Genomic DNA, 21,861 nt, shown 5'->3' with positions numbered 1-21,861 from the left:
CACGGTCCCATCTGTATAAGCATATTCCACGGGGGAATGAGAAAGTCTTTGTTCCCAAAACGCGACAGTTTATTGTTCAAGGCTGCTACTGCACCAGAGGAAGACGATCAAAAAGAAGGGCTGTTTTTTTTATACCCCACTTTTTACTACCCGAAAGAGTCTCAAAGCGGCTTACAATCACCTGCCCTCCTCTCCCCACAACAGAGACCCTGTGAGGGAGGGGAGGTGTTCGCCGGCAGGGGCTCATGGGAATTGTAGCCCATGGGCATCTGGAGGGCCCCAGTTTGACTACCCCTGCTCATGAATGTCTCCATGACTCATTCTAATCCGCTTTTGACAGGAGGCTGACCAGCACCATTAGAGGGCACCAGCCAGAGCTAGAGATACACCAGAGAGCTGATTCCCTCTGCCGAGCAGGACTTAAGACCGCTGCAGAGTAATGATTCACCCCTCCATAGGATCCTGTCCAGGCTGGAACCACTCCAGAAGTACCCAGCAGTCAGCTCCACTGTGATCTGTCCAGGGTGCTGCACTACCAGATCCCAGACTGCCATGGGGGAGGGAGGTTGCCTCTGTTCCCTACCACACCTTAATTTTGTGTGTTTTTTTTATAGTGAAGGCATTTTTAGTCCCTGGAAGCACCGAAAGCAGCTTGCAAACAGGAGAAGGTCCCACATTTATTAAGAAAACAAAAGGGCAAACAATTCTGAGTTGGTTGAGTTCCAGCCAGCTGATTCTCACAGGATACAGCAGCGGTAGTCAAACTGCGGCCCTCCAGATGTCCATGGACTACAATTCCCATGAGCCCCTTCTGGCAGGGGCTCATGGGAATTGTAGTCCATGGACATCTGGAGGGCCGCAGTTTGACTACCCCTGGGATACAGACTTCTAGTCCTAGGCATAGAGCCCATCCTCCTTATGAAGTTGCTCTCTATGGCCCTGAAGTTGCTCTCTAGGGCTTTGCCCTCACCACGTGCTCCCCTGGATAGGATGAGGGATTCCAAGCCCAGTGGTATCCTAAGCTCATATGCATTCCAGGCAGGGATTCCCCAGTGCAGATCTTTAGAGTTCTGGATTAAAGAGATCTTGCGGAACTATGCCAGGAAAGAGTCAGCAGTGCTGGGAAAGGCCTCCGCTGAGCCGTCAGTCAAAGAAGGCCCTACTGAGCTAGATGCACTAATGGTGGGACTCTGTGTAAGGCAGCTTCATACATGCATATGCTACTTTAGGATATCTTTAAGTGGAGGCGGAGCTAGCAGTCTTGTGTGTGCTTAACTACTCACTTCTTCCTGAGGGCTAGATGTGAAACATCTTTGCAAAAAAAAAAAAGAGCTGGGATGCATCGGGAATCTCACACATCACACAACGGATGCCTTAACACTCTGGCAAACCCTGCCTACTGCACAAAAGGCTTGTGGAAAGGAGACATGCTTTTTTGTTATATTCCAGCATGGGCATTAGAACACATGCGGAAATTCTACATCAACTGGTCCCTTCTTCTCTCTCCAACCTTGGTTTCTAAAAGCGATAGTCTGCTCGGCTTCCAATATCAATCCTTATCCAGAACTGCAAGCTGGCCTCGTCAAAGGAGACTGTGAGCCCAAGCAGGAGGGAGCTGATAAGTGAAAGGATGGTCCCACCCAGAGAGATCGGGGTAGCAAGGCAAAGGAAGTCCCCCCCCAAAAAAGCTCAGGAAAGCACCAAAGCACACGTCGGCTACACGGGGCTTCCAATCTGGAATCTAATTCACTCCCACCCCAGTCTGGAAAAAGGCTGCCTCCCCTAATGCAGCAGGGACTGCAACCCACAAGTAGAGTGTGGAGCTCTATCTATACATGGCATCATGAACCTACATAGAGATGCTTTTTTTGTTGCTTTGGGGAAGATCCGCTGGCTGTACGCAACGGCATCACACCTCCTAACCTCTCTTGGACTGCAAGCTGAGTGGAATGGCCACCAGGCAGCGGGATAACAAAGCACGGCCACACAGCAGTGAAAAGAACATTCTTTGTCGATAATTAGCTTGTGACTTCCTATGGTACACTTCCTGATGGAGCAGGTTTGTGTTTCCTGCCGCCAACTTCCAATGGGCTGCTGCCATGTGCTGGCCTTGGGACCAAAACTCTAGCTCCACCTCTTCCTGTCACGTGGGCTGCAGCCTACTGGGTCCCATGCTGCCCCCTAGTGGCAAGAGGGACTAGAAAAATGGAAGACCACCAATCTTAAAAGGGGTGAGGGCAACCTTCATCCGCTTAGCACTTCAACACCACCACCAGCTCCCCCCCCCAACTTCAACATGACTTACATATTTGACATATTCCTTCCACTGCTGCCACCACTGTGATGCGATCAGAAACCAGTTGTGCCCTGGCTGCAGACCGTGCCGACTCTCTCGTTCTAACCAGCCCCTGAGACAAGGAAAAAGGAAACCCCCAATCAACGGAACAATCAAACTTTGTGTTTGTGAAGAGCATATCCAGAACTTACAGTTAAGTGCGGAGGTCTGGTTCATGTGTGCAGGAGAAGCTGCGAAGTGAGGCTGTGTTGGCTGGCCGGCCGTTCCCCCCCCCCCCCCCATATGTACGTCCAAAGTCAGTCCTCCTAAAATATTTGGAAAAACTGCAGTATGGTGCTCTGGTGCTCAGGGAGCAAATGGGGCAGGGAGTACAGATGTCCATATGGGATCTTCCTTGACCTCCTGCCCATTCAGATTCTTTTAAATTCATATTGGCCAGGGGAGACTGGCTTCCCTCCTCCCCCTTCCCGCCAGCAGCACATTCACATGAGCCTGTAACCAGTAACTTACTGGTGTGTCTATGAGAACTGCTTCCAAGTTACCTGAGAAATAAAGCTTTTGTAAATGGGACAAGACTGGTCTCCTCCACCCACCCCACCCTGATACAGACAGGTCTTGCAAATTTGTAACTTAGTAGCACACAGGTCTTATTTGCAAAAATGTATTAGAAGAAGACCTGGTTCTTATATGCTGCTTTTCTCTACCTGAAGGAGTCTCAAAGTGGCTTACAATCACCTTCCCTTTCCTCTCCCCACCACAGACACCCTGTGAGGAAGGGAAGGCTGAGTGAGCCCTGATATTACTGAAGAAGAAGAAGAGTTGGTTTTTATATGCCACTTGTCTCTACCCAAAGGCGTCTCAAAGCGGCTTACAGTCGCCTTCCCTTCCTCTCCCCACTTGAGACACCCTGTGAGGTGGGTGAGGCTGAGAGAGCCCTGATGTTCCTGCTCAGAACAGCTTTATCAGTGCTGTGGCGAGCCCAATGTCACCCGGCTGGCTGCAGGTGGAGGAGGGGCGGGGAATCAAACCCGGCTTGGCAGATTAGAAATTGGTGCTCTTAACCACAACACGAAGCTGGCAGAATCAAGTGGAGGGTGGGAAGAAAATGACTGAGATCACCCAACATAACTTCCTGCTCTGCAAAAAGGCACCCATTTCAAAGCCAGGGAAAAAGTCACCAGGAAAAAAAGGGAAATTGCTGAAGAGTTTTGGTAACCATACCTAATTATTTGTCCTTCCTCTTCTGGAGTGGCAGGCCTTAACCCTAAGACTATATGGCACACCTGAAAGGAAACATGAAGACACACAAACAGCATAAACAAACACTTGGGGAGTGACTGTTGCTCCTGTTAATTGCATGCACAACATGTTTTCTGGAAAGATTAAAAGGCAAAGGTTTCCCCACACCACGGCAGGATATATGGCTACTTAACTGTAGACCACAGATGAACAATCCTGTGCCCCACAGCACAGGAGAGAGACTAGGTTACTCAGCGTATTATAGAGATCCGCATTCAGAATTCCCATCAACTGAAACAGCCACATAATTACTGTGTGCCCTCCCCCATCAACACATACATTCAATTATATATACTATAACCCTTTTAATTACCAGAGTACCACTGAGCATTTAGAGCCGAGGTAGTCAAACTGCGGCCCTCCAGATGTCCATGGACTACAATTCCCATGAGCCCCTGCCAGCATTCGCTGGCAGGGGCTCATGGGGATTGTAGTCCATGGACATCTGGAGGGCCACAGTTTGACTACCCCTGATTTGGAGCACTACTGGCAGTTGTGTTTGTTTTTTAATGGGCTAGCATGCAGCGGTGGTCTGGTTCAGTCCCCCCGCCTCACTTGGATGCATGCGTTGATCCAGCCTCAAACAGAAAAGCCCTACACCCACACATCGCTGCAAACATCACACAGGAGTTGTGTTCTACGTTGAAAACAAAACAGTTTTATCTTGGGCCATAGCAATGACGTTCCAGTTTCTAAAAAAAACTGCTCACTTTCCTGAACGTGGGAATCATAGAATCATAAAATCGTAGAGTTGGAAGGGGCCATACAGGCCATCAAGTCCAACCCCCTGCTCAACGCAGGATCAGCCCAAAGCATCCCAAAGCACATTGTTAAGCAGTGTTAAGCAGAGCCACATGTGACTTGCCAAAGAATCACACATGGCTCCCAGGCCACTGAGCATCACTGGCATAGATTTTGCAGTAATGCTTGCAGTAATGTTAATACACAGGGTGCTCCTGCCACTTTTCTTTATGACAAATCAAAATACAGAGGAACCGTATCGGCAATCCTATACCCATAAAACAAACAAGCACCTTCAAACACCAAAACAGCAAATTACATATGCTGTCATCTGTTCTTGTGCGGGGGGGGTCTGCTTTGAAAGGAGCATGCGGGCAGCTAAGACTTGTAATCTGGAACACAGGTCTAGAATGAAAAAATGTCGTTCTAGAAGCTTCAATGGCCCTACACTTTAAAAACATAGTACATTCACATGGTGAATTACGTTATGTAGTCCTGGAGAAGTTTAAACCATATCCTTTTAATAGAACGAACATCAAAAAGAGTCTGTTACAGTCAGAGTCATATTTTATTTATAAATTTAAGACAACAGGAGAAATAGGTTGATATACTTAGACTTGAATAGCTATTTTTGATGGTTCCCTTTTGCTGCTAAGTGGATGCACCTGAGGGGGTTGGAAGCAAAGCAAGGAAGCTTTTGGTTTGCATGCAGAAGGTGGCTCTGATCATTTTCTGACCATTTGTTGAATGTGAGTATGTTGTAAATGACACTAGGCCATTTTTGAAAATAACTGTTCAGTATATTATCAGATGCATTTATACGTCTTTTCATTTCTCTGGTGAGGCATTTGAAAACAATTTTATAATAGGCGCAAATGCACGGAATTCTTGTCGCCTACACATGACAGATTTATGCATGAATACCTGATTCTATATTTAAGTGGGTAGCCATGTCGGTCTGAAGCAGCAAAGATTTATTCAAGGCGTGAGCTTTTGAGTGCAAGCACTCAAAAGCTCACGCCTTGAATAAATCTTTGTTGGTCTTAAAGGAGCCCCTGGACTCTGGTTTTGTTTTGTTGACCTGATTCTATATTGTGCCTTTGGAGAGAAATTTCCCGTGGAATGTTGCATTATGAAGAAGGGAGACCTTCACAACAGGGAGTGTTTTGGAAACATTGATAAGAATTGCCTTAACAAGAGGACAGTGCCTTCTGGCTTTTACTAAAATGATGGTGGCTACAAACTTTCTGAGTTCTTTGACGAACTGTGCAATTATTAATCTTTCGGGACTTGAGGCTTTAAGGTAGCCCATGCATGAAAATTGTGAGCCACTTAGGGCACATGAAAACTGATATATTGTCACTGACTTGTACCTGTCAGGATCAGTGCCTGCTCTCTGCCATGAATCTTTATATTAGCCAAGTCTCTCCATATTTGCTTAGCCTTACTTTTACCTTTCACTTTTGGGTCTCTGTGTAACCTCGACCCATTATATTTAGCTGCCTGCCTGAAACCGAAACTTGTCTGCTGTACCCTGCTATCATGATTTGCTGTGAACTATTTGTCTTTTGAACCGGCCAGCAAGGCCTGCTCTTTGTAACAAAAACAGTTATCTTGTCAGTGGGCGCCGGGCAGCCCAAGGACGTGGGAGAAGTAACACTCCCTGGTTTATTGCACCTGGTGCTCCTTCCCCCCCTCCTTTGGGAACCTTCAAGTTTTGGGCGGGAGAATTCTCTTGAAAAGGGCCTGCAAATGTAGTAACGGGGAGATTTGACTTCGCCAGTTTAGGTGACTGAAGTAACTCATCAATGAAAAACGTTCTTTTCATAGAAGTTCGCTGTGAGTTCTTACTGCACTTGACAGTACCAAATAGAGCTGTTTTGGTGCTTGACTGCTTGTTTGTTTGATGCGTATAGCACTTTTCCTTGTGAGCCAGGTATTAACCTTTGGGTTGTTCTGAACCACAGGTGTGTATGGAAGGGGGGAATCAAGGTGGGAAGCCACTTCTCAAACCTTGCCTGTGCATTCTGGAGCATCGCTTGAGAATAGCTAGAGAGAATGGGTTTTGGCCAACCACAGTTTTACCCCAGTGAGATGGCTGGAACACACAGCAGCCCTAGACGTGCAATTGATTTACCGTATTTGCCGGCGTATAAGACGACTGGGTGTATAAGACGACCCCCCCAACATTTCCACTCAAAATATAGAGTTTGTTACATTACATTACAGTACTATGGGCCATTATGGGCAGCTATGTCTATCCCAACTGAAGTGCACCCGGTGTATAGGACGACCCCCCCCCCACTTGGAGGCATGTTTTTCAGGGGGGAAAAGTAGTCTTATACACCAGCAAATACTGTAATTAGGGCATCCATGTCCCCTCAACTGACCAGAGAAAATGGCAGCTCACAGATCAAGCCTCCCTCTCTTGGTTAAGATTCCCTCCCTTGCTTCTGGGGAAAGGGCTGAAACTTAGGAGACCGGTTTTCTAATATAAAAGGTAAAACCAGTTTTTGTGCATGTCCTACTCTTCAGATTCCCCCACCACCCCCCAACAAAGAGGAAGATTCTTGCTTTGAGACTTTGGTCAGTAGACAAGAAAGAAATTTTCAAGCTGGCGATGGCAAAAACTTTATACCAGGGGTAGTCAAACTGCGGCCCTCCAGATGTCCATGGACTACAATTCCCAGGAGCCCCCTGCCAGCGAACGCTGGCAGGGGCTCCTGGGAATTGTAGTCCATGGACATCTGGAGGGCCGCAGTTTGACTACCCCTGCTTTATACAAACAATAGAACGAGTTCCTAGGTATAAAACCTCGTTTTCGTATTTCACTTCATCAGTGAAATTTCTTAATTTGTTTTTTTTTCAAGGATACTAACAAAGTCTTCAACACACAGCCTTATATTTTATACCTTATATTTTAAGCCATATAACTTGTGTCTATTAATATCAAAGGTCCATGAAGGTAACTATCTTATAAATGACCCCTTTTTTTATAAGATAGTTACCTTCATGGACCTTTGATATTAATAAACTTTGTTAGTATCCTTGAAAAAAGAAACAATTAAGAAATAAGTTCACTGATGAAGTAAAATACGAAAACGAGGAACTCGTTCTATTGTTTGTATGAAGTTTTTGCCATCGCCGGCTTGAAAATTTCTGTCTTGTCTGCTCATCTTTGGCTGACGGGTCGTCTCTACTTGAGCATACAAATTAAACTTGGCACCAGTTAGGCAAGGAGAAGCATCTCTCTGAAGTCGGCGCTTCAGGAAAACAAGGGAGGTCCTGAAACATCCCAGGCATAAGAGACTATGTGGGGCTTGGCATTCCACAACTGTGAACATGTGAGTAAGGTCGGAACAGCTGCCACACCACAGGGGATGCCGACCGTGTGAAACATACCTGAAAAAGCAGGTTTAAAAATTCGTTGGCAAGAGCGCTCTTCACACTCCAGATCTGGTAATCCTCCAGAGTGAGGTGGCCGAGCTGAAGAGACAACAGATAAAAGGCAACGTGTGATTATCTCCCATCCAGCGTTTGCCTCAGACGTCAATCTCTCTTCCACATGCGTGGATTCATTGCCCACACACACCTAGCCCCATTGTGCCCCCCCTCTTCTGAGGTAAACCACAGACACAGGGCCTAGAATCATAGAATCATAGAGTTGGAAGGGATCTCATGGGTCATCTAGTCCAGGACCTGTGGTCCCCCAGATGTTCATGGACTACAATTCCCATGAGCCCCTGCCAGCAAACTGTCAGGAACTTCTTCCGGATGTTTAGATGGCCTGTTCCGTCTGCTTCTTTTTCAAGAACAATGTGTTTTGTGAGTGGCCACGAGGACAAGCCCAAGGGGTCTCTTGAAAACTTTCTTCTCGCTGACCCTGGTCTTGATGGTTCAGGCTGCAGGGGGATGTTTATGCCATCCAGTTCATTTTAAGGCTGCCTTTCCACCCAACTTAGGGCCTCCCAAGGCAGCAAACAATAAAAAAACGGAAAACAGGCTTAAAACACATCTAAGTAGTAGTAGTAGATTTGTATATGGCCGTAGGCCTTTACAGGAGAGCAACAACAATGTAAAGAATAGCAACATCTAGAGCAGGGGTAGTCAAACTGCGGCCCTCCAGATGTCCATGGACTCCAATTCCCAGGAGCCCCTGCCAGCGTTCGCTGGCAGGGGGCTCCTGGGAATTGTAGTCCATGGACATCTGGAGGACCACAGTTTGACTACCCCTGATCTAGAGATAGACGGAGTGATTAAAACATGATGGGGAAGGAGAATCAGTAAGAATCAGTGAGGGAAGATGAGGCAAAATGAAAATGTCTTCATCCACTGGCAGGGATGACAGCAGGGGCCAATTCAACCTCCCTGGGGAGGGCAGCTCATTGTTTTGGTGTCACAATGAAGATCTTTTCTCAAATTGCCCCTTGACTAGCCTCAGATGGCACAGATACCCAAAGGTGATTATTGTGGTCAGGCATGCTCTAACAATAAGCAGTCACCCAGAACACTAGGAGGTTATGAGCCTGGCTCAAACTTCCTAGTTTTCTTCTCACAAGGTTTTCTTTTTTCATTACAGAAAATCATTCCAGTACGCACGTTTCCCATTAACAGTGCTTCATTTAGATGCAGGATTACCACCTCTGCAAGAGCAAGAAGATGTTAACAAGGGAGCTATTGTTTTTTCTTCCCTCCTCATTACTTTACAGAGGTGCTTATCCACTCAAAGAGTAATTAACATGTGGAATTCCCTGCCGCAGGAAGTGGTGGCAGCTACCAGCCTAGAGGGCTTCAAGAGGAGACTGGAGAAACACCTGCAGCAGAGGGCCAGCAGTGGCTCTTTGCTACTCTGTCTTGAGCAGTGGTGCTTGGGGGGCAAGAGTGGGAAGGCTTCTGGAGTTCTGGCCCTGCTAGTGTACTTCCTGATGGCACCTGGGTTTGGATCACTGAGTGATGCAGAGTATTGGAATGGACCTAATCCAAAAGGCTTTCTCCTATGCTCTTATCTAGTATCAACAATAAAGCCTATTGCACAAAAAATACAACATGATCTAGAAAACAGTTGCTGGTAAGGGCTGGCCGGAGCATATTCCTCAGGCGGGACACACCGTGCCACTCCGCCCCCACCTCAATCTGCAGGCTGCCCTTCATCTCTGCCATCGCTGCTCATCTCTAGACCAGTGGTCCCCAACCCCCGGGCCGTGGCCCGGTGCCAGGCCGCAAAGGCCTCGGCGCCGGGCCGCGGCTCCCTCTTCCCGCCCCCCCCCACAGCGAGAAGCTCGCCAGGCTGCGAGCAAATCGGCCGCCGAAGCGGCTGATCAGCTTGCGGCCTGGCAAGCCTCTTGCTTTGGGAGGGGGCGGGAAGAGAAGCTTGCCGGGCCGCAAGCTAATCGGCCGCTTCAGCGGCCAATTTCCTTGCGGCCTGGGGGGGCAGGGAGAGGGAGTCGCGGCTGCCGGCATGCAGGTGGCGCAAACGCGCACGCGCAGACTTGCCGCGCATGCGTGTTTGCGTCCGGGGGCGCAAACACGCACGCATGGCAAGTCCGCGTATGCGCGTTTGCGCCAGGGCTGCCACGCACGCGCGGGGCCCCGGGTCGCCCTCTCCCTGCACCCCGGCGCAGCGGTCCGCAGCCTAAGAAAGGTTGCGGACCACTGCTCTAGACTATACAGATGAAAATGGCTGTTTTGGAGGGTGGACTCTAAGGCACTGTACCCGCCTTCAAACCTCGAGGGATATTTCCAACCCAGGGGAGCCAATTTGCAGATGGGGCCTAAAGATCTCCTGGAATTACAGCTCATCTCCAGACTATCAAGATCAGCTCCCCAGACAAAAATGGCAGCTTTGGAGTATGAACAGAGTTGTTGTGCAGAAGGAACATTTGAGGCCTCCGGCACAGGGTTTGTTGTAGAGATGAAATGCTTGAGGGCCTACTGCACAGGGTTGTTAGGTAGAAGTATTATTCGAGGCCTACACACAGGGTTGTTGTAGAGATGAAATGCTTGAGGGCCTACTGCACAGGGTTGTTGGGTAGAAGTATTATTCGAGGCCTACACACAGGGTTGTTGTAGTGATGAAATGCTTGAGGGCCTACTGCACAGGGTTGTTGGATGGAGAAACATTTGCAGCCTATGACATGGGGGACAAAAGAACCCCGAAAACACCATCCTTTTTCATCTGCACAACAACCCTGTGTGGTAGGCCTCAAATGTTTGAAGGAGGGAGATTGGGGGAAGACAGGAGGAAGCATGGCTTGGCTGCATCTCCCTTGCAGCAGCGCGGCTGGGCACAGCAGTATCGTGAGAAGGGGCTTTTGGCAGCTTCCCTGTCGCCTGACCATTAGGATGAAGAGGAAAAGCTCTCCCCTATCATGCTTGCCCCTTCCAAAAGAATGCACGTGTGTGCCCACAAACACCCCTGCATCGCTCCTGAAGGAGCACATTTTCTTACGGAATCCCTTTTTTTTTTCATATCCAAAGGACCCAAACAAAAAATAAAACAAAATTGCAGACTCCTAATCAGTCTTGTCAACTCAGACTGGAGGTGGGGTCCCCAGGGTTTTGGACTTTCACATCACCTGCCCTTTTCACAGGAGATGCCAGGGATTGAACCTGGGTCCATCAGGATCAGAAGACCTTTACTGGCCTAAAAAACCTGGGTCCTTCTACATACAAAGCAGATTCTTCTTCAGTCCTGCAACGAACAGGAAAAAAAACACATAAGCCGTTTCCTACCTTGGTGGTGTCATGTGTCTTTAAAACACTCTCTACAATGTCAGGTGGGTCCATGTGCAGCTCCTGGGAAAGAAAAAAATGGAAACACACAACTAAGAGACTGAAGGGCTCAGTCATGCCCACATAGCAAAGCAGAAATATTCTGATTTCACAGGATCTCCAGATAAACTGGATTCCAGTCCAGTAAGGTAAAGGAAAAGGTATCCCCTGTGCAAGCACCGAGTCATGTCTGACCCTTGGGGTGACGCCCTCCAGCGTTTTCTTGGCAGACACAATACGGGGTGGTTTGCCAGTGCCTTCCCCAGTCATTACCGTTTACCCCCCAGCAAGCTGGGTACTCATTTTACCGACCTCGGAAGGATGGAAGGCTGAGTCAACCTTGAGCTGGCTGCTGGTATCAAACTCCCAGCCTCATGGTCAGAGCTTCAGACAGCATGTCAGCTGCCTTACCACCCTGCGCCACAAGAACCTCATCTCCAGTCCAGTAGTTTCTTGCAAATCAAAGCTCCTTTCATCTTCTTTCCTATCTCAAAAACAGAGCCCTGACTCTCAAGAGCTTATACCGTGAAATCCTTGTTAGTCTGTAATGTGCTACTAGATCTGAATCCAGTTCTTCAGTTGCAGACCAACACAGTTACCCGACTGAAACTATCTGGGCAATCTGCCAGTTTGCAAGCCTCAAACAATCAGGCTGCAACCACACTGTTTGGGGAAAGGGGGCTGCACAGGATCAAAGCATCTTACAGTGCTATGTTTGCTCTTTGTCCGGCTTTTTACACAAAAAGGCAAGTGACTTTAAGCGTAGCTTACAGGGATGTCATCCGTACGATTATCCTTCCAGACCTCCAAAAGGGCAACCACCATTTCCTTGAGCTCAACACGAGATAAAACCCCGTCACGATCAACATCGAAAACCTTGAAGCAAACTAAGAGGAAGGAAGAAACAAGGTTATTCTGTGGGGGTAAATCACAGTGTGCCATCAGCATAACAATGGCTGGATCTCAGCCATGGCAAGAGAACATTATATGCCACACAGAGTCAACTCAACTTCATTCATTCACTCATTCATTCATTCATATACCACCCTCCCTGGAGGATCAGGGCAGTTTACATAAAATGTAGAAAACAGTACATCAGTTTTTCACAATGACAATAACATTAACATTAAACTATAACAGAGGTAAAGAGAGGTGTGTAAGGCCCTCCCAAGTAGATCTGAGTTCTCCAGGTTCTTAAGCATGAATTTTTAGGGCAAACATCCTAGAAGAAGACGAAGAAGAGTTGGTTCTTATATGCCGCTTTTCTCTACCCGAAGGAGTCTCAAAGCAGCGTACAATCCCCTTCCCTTTCCTCTCCCCAAAACAAACACCCTGTGAGGTAGGTGAGGCTGAGAGAGCCCTGAGTTTACTGAAGAAGATTTGGTTCTTAGATGACAGTTTTGTCTACCCAAAGGAGTCTAAAAGTGGCTTACATTCGCCTTCCCTTTCCTCTCCCCACAACAGACACCCTGCGAGGTGGGTGAGTCTGAGAGAGCCCTGATATTACTGAAGAAAAAGATTTGGTTCTTAGATGCTGCTTTTGTCTACCCAAAGGAGTCTAAAAGTGGCTTACATTCGCCTTCCCTTTCCTCTCCCCACCACAGACAACCTGCTGTGATTGGCACCCCTCCCTGTTCTGAGCTTCCCCGATCAAGTGCAGAACACTTTCTGTTTCAATTGTGGGGGAGAGATAGAGGAAGACCCGAGTTCCAATCGATCTGAATTCAGCAGGATCCATAGCAGAAAATACAAAGTAAGTGCAGAATCAGCCCAAGTGGAGAGTCTTTAGGACCACTTTTGGCTCCTGCGAAACCAGTGCACTTCAAACATTCTGTTTTCATTCATTTTGTAATTTGGGAAATGACATTATTATAATTTTTACTCCGTTTTGGGAATACGATTTTTTCCAGTATTTATCAAGACAGAAATGTTTTCCAACACAACCTTTTGATAACATGCTCTCGGTCCTTAACAAAACTGATATTCTTGTTCTTCTACTACAGAATTAAAACAATGCTTGCTGAAGTACATACAATTATACACAACTAACAAGTGCTGAGAAATTTATTTCTGTAGATGAGGAAAGGGAAATGACCCCCCCCCCCCCAGCTCTGTGTATGCCACCCCTGACAGGCCACAGACGACAGGGCCTTCTCAGTGGTAGCACACACCCTGCAGAACTTTCCCCCCAAGTGATATTTGCTTGGCTCCCTTGTTATGAGGACTTTGATTGGCCAAACAATGACAATGTTATTTCAACTTGGGCTTTTGGTTCCTTGTGGGAGGATTCTTTTCCTGCTGTCTGCCTGAGCTTTAATTGCTTGCTGTTTTATACTGCGGCTAACTCCTTCACAGACAGAAAGGGCTACAAGCAAACGTTTTAAATAAAAATGAGGGAACATCAGAGAGATGCGCAAACAGGCATTTCTGAAGAGCAGCTCCTGAGAGGAGATGCCAAGAGAGAACAAGAAAAACAAAATGAAATATGCCGTTTTGCTCAAAATGTCTAAAAAAGCAAGCATTTGTGTTTCCAGCACAGAAACATCTCCTTTTCTAAATATACATGAGCTCCGGCATCACGTTATAAAATGTGGCAAACAGTCTGTGCTCATGAATATTTTATTGGGGAAAAATTAAAATCCAACCAACCAAACACACAGCAACAAGGCAGCTCTGTATACAGAACTGATGATTACTGCCAGAAAATGAAAAATTAAATCACAATACCATATCGAATTAATAGACCCCGGGCTTGATTAGGAATTAGTATTAAAAAGCCCTTAAAGTTAAGTGTTTTATACATTTGCTTGAGTTCTCTGCCCTTAAGCCAGACTTTCTCAACTTTTTTACCATTGAGAAACCCTTGGAGCATTCTCCAGTCTCCAAGAAACCCCAGAAGTGGCGCAATCATACAGAATACGGTTGGGAAGCACGGCTGCAGACACGCCCACCTGGGCCCCTCCCCTTCCCATCCCTTACAGGCCCACCATTGGCCACTGGGGAGAAGGCAGGTCGACGTGAACATATATAGTCCTATCTCCTGATAAATTAATTCCCACCCATTCAGGAAACCCTCCCTGGATTGTCACAAAACCCTGGCTGAGAAAGCCTGCCTTAAGCGAAGGAAGGGTAGAGAGAAGAACATGAGACAGAACAGACACCAATCTATTCTTTTTCAAGAGAGAGCCAAGGGCTGCTTCCGATATTGGACAGGGCAGTCAATGGATCTGCCACTGAGTGTATGCTCAGCAAAAACGCCCAATGCACATGATTCCTTTCTTGACAGCCCTGGAAGGGTTTCCCGACTGGGTGGGAGTTAATTAATTCTTAATATATATTTTTAAATGGGTTAACCCAGGGGTAGTCAAACTGCGGCCCTCCAGATGTCCATGGACTACAATTCCCAGGAGCCCCCTGCCAGCATTCGCCATGCAACGGAATGAAACAGCAGGATCCTGGGGCAGAAGGAAGGCCTGTACCACTTAAGCAAGGGTTTCTCAAAGCCTGAGAACGTCCATGCAACGGAATGAAACAGCAGGATCCTGGGGCAGAAGGAAGGCCTGTACCACTTAAGCAAGGGTTTCTCAAAGCCTGAGAACGTCCATGCAACAGAATGAAACAGCAGGATCCTGGGGCAGAAGGAAGGCCTGTACCACTTAAGCAAGGGTTTCTCAAAGCCTGAGAACGTCCATGCAACAGAATGAAACAGCAGGATCCTGGGGCAGAAGGAAAGCCTGTACCACTTAAGCAAGGGTTTCTCAAAGCCTGAGAACGTCCATGCAACAGAATGAAACAGCAGGATCCTGGGGCAGAAGGAAGGCCTGTACCACTTAAGCAAGGGTTTCTCAAAGCCTGAGAACGTCCATGCAAAAGAATGAAACAGCAGGATCCTGGGGCAGAAGGAAGGCCTGTACCACTTAAGCAAGGGTTTCTCAAAGCCTGAGAACGTCCATGCAACAGAATGAAACAGCAGAATCCTGAGGCAGAAGGAAGGCCTGTACCACTTAAGCAAGGGTTTCTCAAAGCCTGAGAACGTCCATGCAACAGAATGAAACAGCAGGATCCTGGGGCAGAAGGAAGGCCTGTACCACTTAAGCAAGGGTTTCTCAAAGCCTGAGAACGTCCATGCAACAGAATGAAACAGCAGAATCCTGAGGCAGAAGGAAGGCCTGTACCACTTAAGCAAGGGTTTCTCAAAGCCTGAGAACGTCCATGCAACAGAATGAAACAGCAGGATCCTGGGGCAGAAGGAAGGCCTGTACCACTTAAGCAAGGGTTTCTCAAAGCCTGAGAACATCCATGCAACGGAATGAAACAGCAGGATCCTGGGGCAGAAGGAAGGCCTGTACCACTTAAGCAAGGGTTTCTCAAAGCCTGAGAACGTCCATGCAACGGAATGAAACAGCAGGATCCTGGGGCAGAAGGAAGGCCTGTACCACTTAAGCAAGGGTTTCTCAAAGCCTGAGAACATCCATGCAACGGAATGAAACAGCAGGATCCTGGGGCAGAAGGAAGGCCTGTACCACTTAAGCAAGGGTTTCTCAAAGCCTGAGAACATCCATGCAACGGAATGAAACAGCAGGATCCTGGGGCAGAAGGAAGGCCTGTACCACTTAAGCAAGGGTTTCTCAAAGCCTGAGAACGTCCATGCAACGGAATGAAACAGCAGGATCCTGGGGCAGAAGGAAGGCCTGTACCACTTAAGCAAGGGTTTCTCAAAGCCTGAGAACATCCATGCAACGGAATGAAACAGCAGGATCCTGGGGCAGAAGGAAGGCCTGTACCACTTAAGCAAGGGTTTCTCAAAGCCTGAGAACGTCCATGCAACGGAATGAAACAGCAGAATCCTGAGGCCTGTACCACTTAAGCAAGGGTTTCTCAAAGCCTGAGAACGTCCATGCAACAGAATGAAACAGCAGAATCCTGAGGCAGAAGGAAGGCCTGTACCACTTAAGCAAGGGTTTCTCAAAGCCTGAGAACATCCATGCAACGGAATGAAACAGCAGGATCCTGGGGCAGAAGGAAGGCCTGTACCACTTAAGCAAGGGTTTCTCAAAGCCTGAGAACATCCATGCAACGGAATGAAACAGCAGGATCCTGGGGCAGAAGGAAGGCCTGTACCACTTAAGCAAGGGTTTCTCAAAGCCTGAGAACATCCATGCAACGGAATGAAACAGCAGGATCCTGGGGCAGAAGGAAGGCCTGTACCACTTAAGCAAGGGTTTCTCAAAGCCTGAGAACATCCATGCAACGGAATGAAACAGCAGGATCCTGGGGCAGAAGGAAGGCCTGTACCACTTAAGCAAGGGTTTCTCAAAGCCTGAGAACATCCATGCAACGGAATGAAACAGCAGGATCCTGGGGCAGAAGGAAGGCCTGTACCACTTAAGCAAGGGTTTCTCAAAGCCTGAGAACGTCCATGCAACGGAATGAAACAGCAGGATCCTGGGGCAGAAGGAAGGCCTGTACCACTTAAGCAAGGGTTTCTCAAAGCCTGAGAACGTCCATGCAACAGAATGAAACAGCAGGATCCTGGGGCAGAAGGAAGGCCTGTACCACTTAAGCAAGGGTTTCTCAAAGCCTGAGAACGTCCATGCAACAGAATGAAACAGCAGGATCCTGGGGCAGAAGGAAGGCCTGTACCACTTAAGCAAGGGTTTCTCAAAGCCTGAGAACGTCCATGCAACGGAATGAAACAGCAGGATCCTGGGGCAGAAGGAAGGCCTGTACCACTTAAGCAAGGGTTTCTCAAAGCCTGAGAACGTCCATGCAACGGAATGAAACAGCAGAATCCTGAGGCCTGTACCACTTAAGCAAGGGTTTCTCAAAGCCTGAGAACGTCCATGCAACAGAATGAAACAGCAGAATCCTGAGGCAGAAGGAAGGCCTGTACCACTTAAGCAAGGGTTTCTCAAAGCCTGAGAACATCCATGCAACGGAATGAAACAGCAGGATCCTGGGGCAGAAGGAAGGCCTGTACCACTTAAGCAAGGGTTTCTCAAAGCCTGAGAACATCCATGCAACGGAATGAAACAGCAGGATCCTGGGGCAGAAGGAAGGCCTGTACCACTTAAGCAAGGGTTTCTCAAAGCCTGAGAACATCCATGCAACGGAATGAAACAGCAGGATCCTGGGGCAGAAGGAAGGCCTGTACCACTTAAGCAAGGGTTTCTCAAAGCCTGAGAACATCCATGCAACGGAATGAAACAGCAGGATCCTGGGGCAGAAGGAAGGCCTGTACCACTTAAGCAAGGGTTTCTCAAAGCCTGAGAACGTCCATGCAACGGAATGAAACAGCAGGATCCTGGGGCAGAAGGAAGGCCTGTACCACTTAAGCAAGGGTTTCTCAAAGCCTGAGAATGTCCATGCAACAGAATGAAACAGCAGGATCCTGGGGCAGAAGGAAGGCCTGTACCACTTAAGCAAGGGTTTCTCAAAGCCTGAGAATGTCCATGCAACAGAATGAAACAGCAGGATCCTGGGGCAGAGGGAAGCAGTAGCTGAATGCTCCCCTGTGCAAAAGCATCCCTGAAAGAAGGGAACTAGCCTAGCAGAGAGCAAGTTTTTCTTCCCAATGTGCTGTTTTTCACTTACAGCGTTTCGTTCACACGGGGGAAGGTTCAATACCAGCTTTCTTCACACGCAGTGTGAAGCAGTACAGGCCACTCTAGCACATCAAGATATGCTAGATACAGGTGCAGGTGCAGACCCAGCTTAAGAGAGGGGTTCTGGCTACGTTCCTCTTGGAAGTATCTCCACAGTCATGGGACTGGCACTGCTGCAAAAGGTCCTGCTTCTTGGATTCAAGATCTCAAGAAGACGACCTTAACTGGTGGAGGGAGAGGTGGAGTCTAGGTCACAAAGGTCCAAGGCATGGAAGGACCAAGAAGGATTCATACAACTCAGGTACAATCTTAGATGTACGGCGTGTGGAGAGGCTCTGAGCAGTGTCTCTGCACATACTCACATTTTTGCCTTTCTGCCAGCGGTCCCCTGCAGCAGGCCGACAGTCCGCAGGAGATTTCCTTGAAATCTATGTGGTTGTCGCGGTTTTCGTCAAAGGCGTTGAAGAGACCTGCAAATGACAGAACTGTTGGCAAGGGTTGAGCTCCACACCAAAAGCAAAGAAGGTGCACTCATGTCCCACATGCAACCTAATACTAAGGGCTGACCAAACGCCAAGTTTGCAACTTCCGTGCCCGTTCCGCAAATCAGACTACATTAACCAAAAACCAGGGCAGCAAAAACAGCGTCTCCTCTGAGTGTCAGGATCAGTGCCTGCTCGCTGCCATGAATTATTAGATTGGCCTGGGTTTCTCCATGTTTGCTTAGCCTGAATTTTACCTTTTGCTTTTGGGTCTCTCGTAACCTCGACCCTCTATATTTTTAGCCGCCTGCCTGAAATCGAAACTTGTCTGCTGTACCCTGCTATCATGATTTGCCGTGAACTATTTGTCTTTTGAACCGGCTAGCAAGGCCTGCTCTGTGTAACAAAAGTAGTTATCTTGTCAGTGGGCGCCGGGCTGCCCAAGGACGTGCAAGAAGTAACACTCCCTGGTTATTGCACCTGGTGCTCCTCTCCCCCCTCCCTTGGGAACCTTCAAGTTTTGGGCGGGAGAATTTCCTTGAAAAGGGTCTGCAAATGTAACGGTTGGCAGAATTGACTTCTCTAGTTTAGGTGTCTGAAGTAACTTCTCAATAAACGCTTTCTTTTCATAGAAGCTTGTTGTGAGTTCTTGCTGCACTTGACACTGAGGCCTGCCAAGCAGCCACCAGCCCTTTCCCATCAGAACCTCCAACCATCCGTAGGAGATCATCTGTCCTCTTGCATGCAGGAGATGAAATAATTTGGAGGGGGGGGGCAAACTAAATTGCATATTAGATCATCTTCTGCACTCTTAGTCTTCTATAGCTCTCACATTCCAAAGAATGGTGAGTTATTTTGTCCTCCACCAGCCCTTCAGCAGCAGCTCCCCTGAGCTGCAATACCTTAGCGAGAGCTTGCTTTTAATGACACGTCCTCCACCAATTACTAACCCACCGAAACTTTACAAAAAGAGAGAACTATAAGTTTTTCATACCTTCGCCCAGAGACGGATGAATGGGAGGAGAAACCAAAGGACCAAATGTTTCCAGATCAAAACGGCCCGTTCTTGATTGAGCTTTCAGGAGCCAATACCGTTTCTCGAGATCAATGATATCCGATTCTTCCACTGTGCAAAAGCCAAGACGATCAAAGTTAGCCGACTGACAAGGAGTTCTGAAATAGTATTTACACATCGGTGCGGGAGAGACAGACACTTTCTGCCACGAGCAAACTCTTCCACAAGTTCAGATTTGCCCTGTTAAGCTGAGCTGTGCCAAGGAAGAAACACGAGGAGCACCAATCTGAAGAACTGGTGCTATTAAGTGACAGTGAAACAGGCCAGTAAAAAGAGAATAGTACAAGTCCAACACGAAAAAACAGGCGGTCATAATAAATATCCTAACAGAAAAGGAGAGAATCTGTCAAAGGCTATCAAAATCAGTTAAAAATATATTTATACAATCTCTATTTTAATGATAAATGAAACAACCATAATGGACTCTAGATTGCGTTCCATTTTCAAAATAGACCTTTCATCGGTGGTTGTTTCCTCCTGTGATTTTGAAACTTATCCTAGAACTGCGGCCTTCCAGATGTCCATGGACTACAATTCCCATAAGCCCCTGCCAGCTACCGCGTTTGTTGGCAGGGGCTCATGGGAATTGTAGTCCATGAACATCTGGAGGGCCACAGGTTGACTACCCCTGCTATACATTAATGAGCATCAGACAGATTTCTCTTTGGACTGGAGGCCTGAGCTGCTGATAGGTTCCTTGAAATCTACCTGTAAATAAATTTACAACCTCGTGGTAAATGAATAAATCTTCTTTGTTGTTAATATATAACTCCTGTCTCAAAACGTTACCTCACAGGAGAGAACCCAAAGCCTAGACATTTGCTTCCCTTAGAACACCTCGGGACTGAGGGGAATATTTCTAGTTTAAAATAAACCTGGTTTCCCCCCCAAAAAATCTTAGGCGTCTCCTCAGTTGACACAAACAGATTGTCGCAGTACACTTCAGATTTTACTGTTGGATTTTCTACTTCTAACAGAGCACTTTGTCTTTTGTTTTCCTCGCTGCCGCCCCTAAGAGATCAGGGAATCTTCCCAAACGAGTCTTCAAATCAGGATATGAAACTGAACATGATTTCCTTTTATTTCCTTTTTTATTATAACCATAAAAAGGAGAGGAAGACCAAGCAAATCTTTCTTTTGTACAAGAGAAGACAAAATCTGCAAGGTTACACAACCAACGTGCTATAAATAAAATCATATTTCACAGTGAATCTGTTTGCAAGAGTCTCCTTGCTTTCTTGCAAAATGTCAGCTTGAAGCAGAATGTAAAATGGTGATAGCAGCCAAAGGCCACTAACAGTTGTGACAAAGCAACAGCCAGCAAAACAATACAATACAGGCACTTGGAGCCCATCTTTGATTTTCACCAGAGGAAGGATTTCTGTTGGTGAAAAGGCAACTTGTCTACCTGCCCCCAGCCCCACAATAGCCCTAAAAGCCCAATTTTTTTGGGGGGGGGGGTCATGGATCTGTCATAGGACAAAGGAATTGGTAAAAATTCACCTCCTCCTCTTGCATGGGTGGAAATTTAAGATAGGATACAATTCCCTGTATGGAACCACCCTGTCCAATGGCAATATTTTTAAAAAACAGAGAAACTACATTTCCTAAGGTAAACGTTAATTAAGAGTAAAGGTAAAGGTATCCCCTGTGCAAGCACCGGATGATGTCTGACCCTTGGGGTGACGCCCTCCAGCGTTTTCATGGCAGACTCAATACGGGGTGGTTTGCCAGTGCCTTCCCCAGTCATTACCATTTACCCCCCAGCAAGCTGGGTACTCATTTTACCGATCTTGGAAGGATGGAAGGCTGAGTCAACCTTGAGATGGCTGCTGGGATCAAACTCCAAGCCTCATGGGCAGAGCTTCAGACTGCATGTCTGCTGCCTTACCACCTTGCACCACAAGAGGCTCATTTAATTAAGAATACTACATTCCAAATATATTCGTACCCATCTGTTAACTGTGTAGGTATTAAACCTTTCTAATATGTAACCTTTTTGTTGTTGTTGTCGGCTGTTCAACAATTCCAACTCATCATCTGCAGCATCTTTTAGAATAGCTCAAGAGGACTATTTTTGGATCAAAACGGGATTTTGCAACCCGTCATGTTGTCATTCCTTCCTAAAAATCTGGTTTCAGGAAGCCTGGCTTAGCAGAACACCAGGACCAAAATATACAATCACCATGGGCATTTGTTATGTGGAAAGGCCAGAAATTACTAAACATGCAATCCAAAACTCAACCCTGTGAAGCCTGTGGCCTGTTTTCAGAAAACCATAACCCATGTGCTCAATGACAAAGCATATAACCTGCAGGCTGAGGGTCTCTGGTTTGATGCCCAGCCCCCTAGCTACTAAGGACCCCAAGAAGCAGGTCTAGGAAAGCTGAGGTCTCTGGCTGAGAACTTGGGGGAGATGCTACCAGCCAGAGAAGTTCTTTACGAGCCAATTGTACGAGTCTGTTTAGGGCAGTGTCATCTGACCAGGCATTATGTTCACCTAAATCAGTGGTTCTCGACCTGGGGGTTGGGACCCCTTTGGGGGTCGAACGACCCTTTCACAGGGGTCACAGCAGGGCAAGCAGCTTGGCC

The 21,861-nt window shown here is 47.4% G+C and overlaps 1 protein-coding gene across 3 annotated transcripts in view; it reads right to left on the bottom strand.

Moving 5' to 3' along the window:
* Nucleotides 1-21,861, bottom strand: part of USP32 (ubiquitin specific peptidase 32) — a 192,673-nt gene that overhangs the window by 46,168 nt on the left and 124,644 nt on the right. For all 3 annotated transcript variants that reach the window (XM_077311223.1, XM_077311225.1, XM_077311224.1), the window contains exons 6-12: nt 19,189-19,320; nt 18,075-18,182; nt 11,879-11,994; nt 11,069-11,131; nt 7,739-7,822; nt 3,518-3,579; nt 2,306-2,408 (exon numbers count right to left, since the gene is read on the bottom strand). In XM_077311223.1, coding sequence (XP_077167338.1) covers nt 2,306-2,408; nt 3,518-3,579; nt 7,739-7,822; nt 11,069-11,131; nt 11,879-11,994; nt 18,075-18,182; nt 19,189-19,320 — 668 coding nt within the window. The remainder of the gene's footprint in view (nt 1-2,305; nt 2,409-3,517; nt 3,580-7,738; nt 7,823-11,068; nt 11,132-11,878; nt 11,995-18,074; nt 18,183-19,188; nt 19,321-21,861) is intronic.

This window comes from Paroedura picta, chromosome 15, assembly GCF_049243985.1.
Source record: "Paroedura picta isolate Pp20150507F chromosome 15, Ppicta_v3.0, whole genome shotgun sequence".
Classification (NCBI taxonomy): domain Eukaryota; kingdom Metazoa; phylum Chordata; class Lepidosauria; order Squamata; family Gekkonidae; genus Paroedura; species Paroedura picta.
The sequence above is the reverse complement of the archived record's forward strand: the minus strand, read 5'-3'. Positions and strand labels throughout refer to the sequence as shown.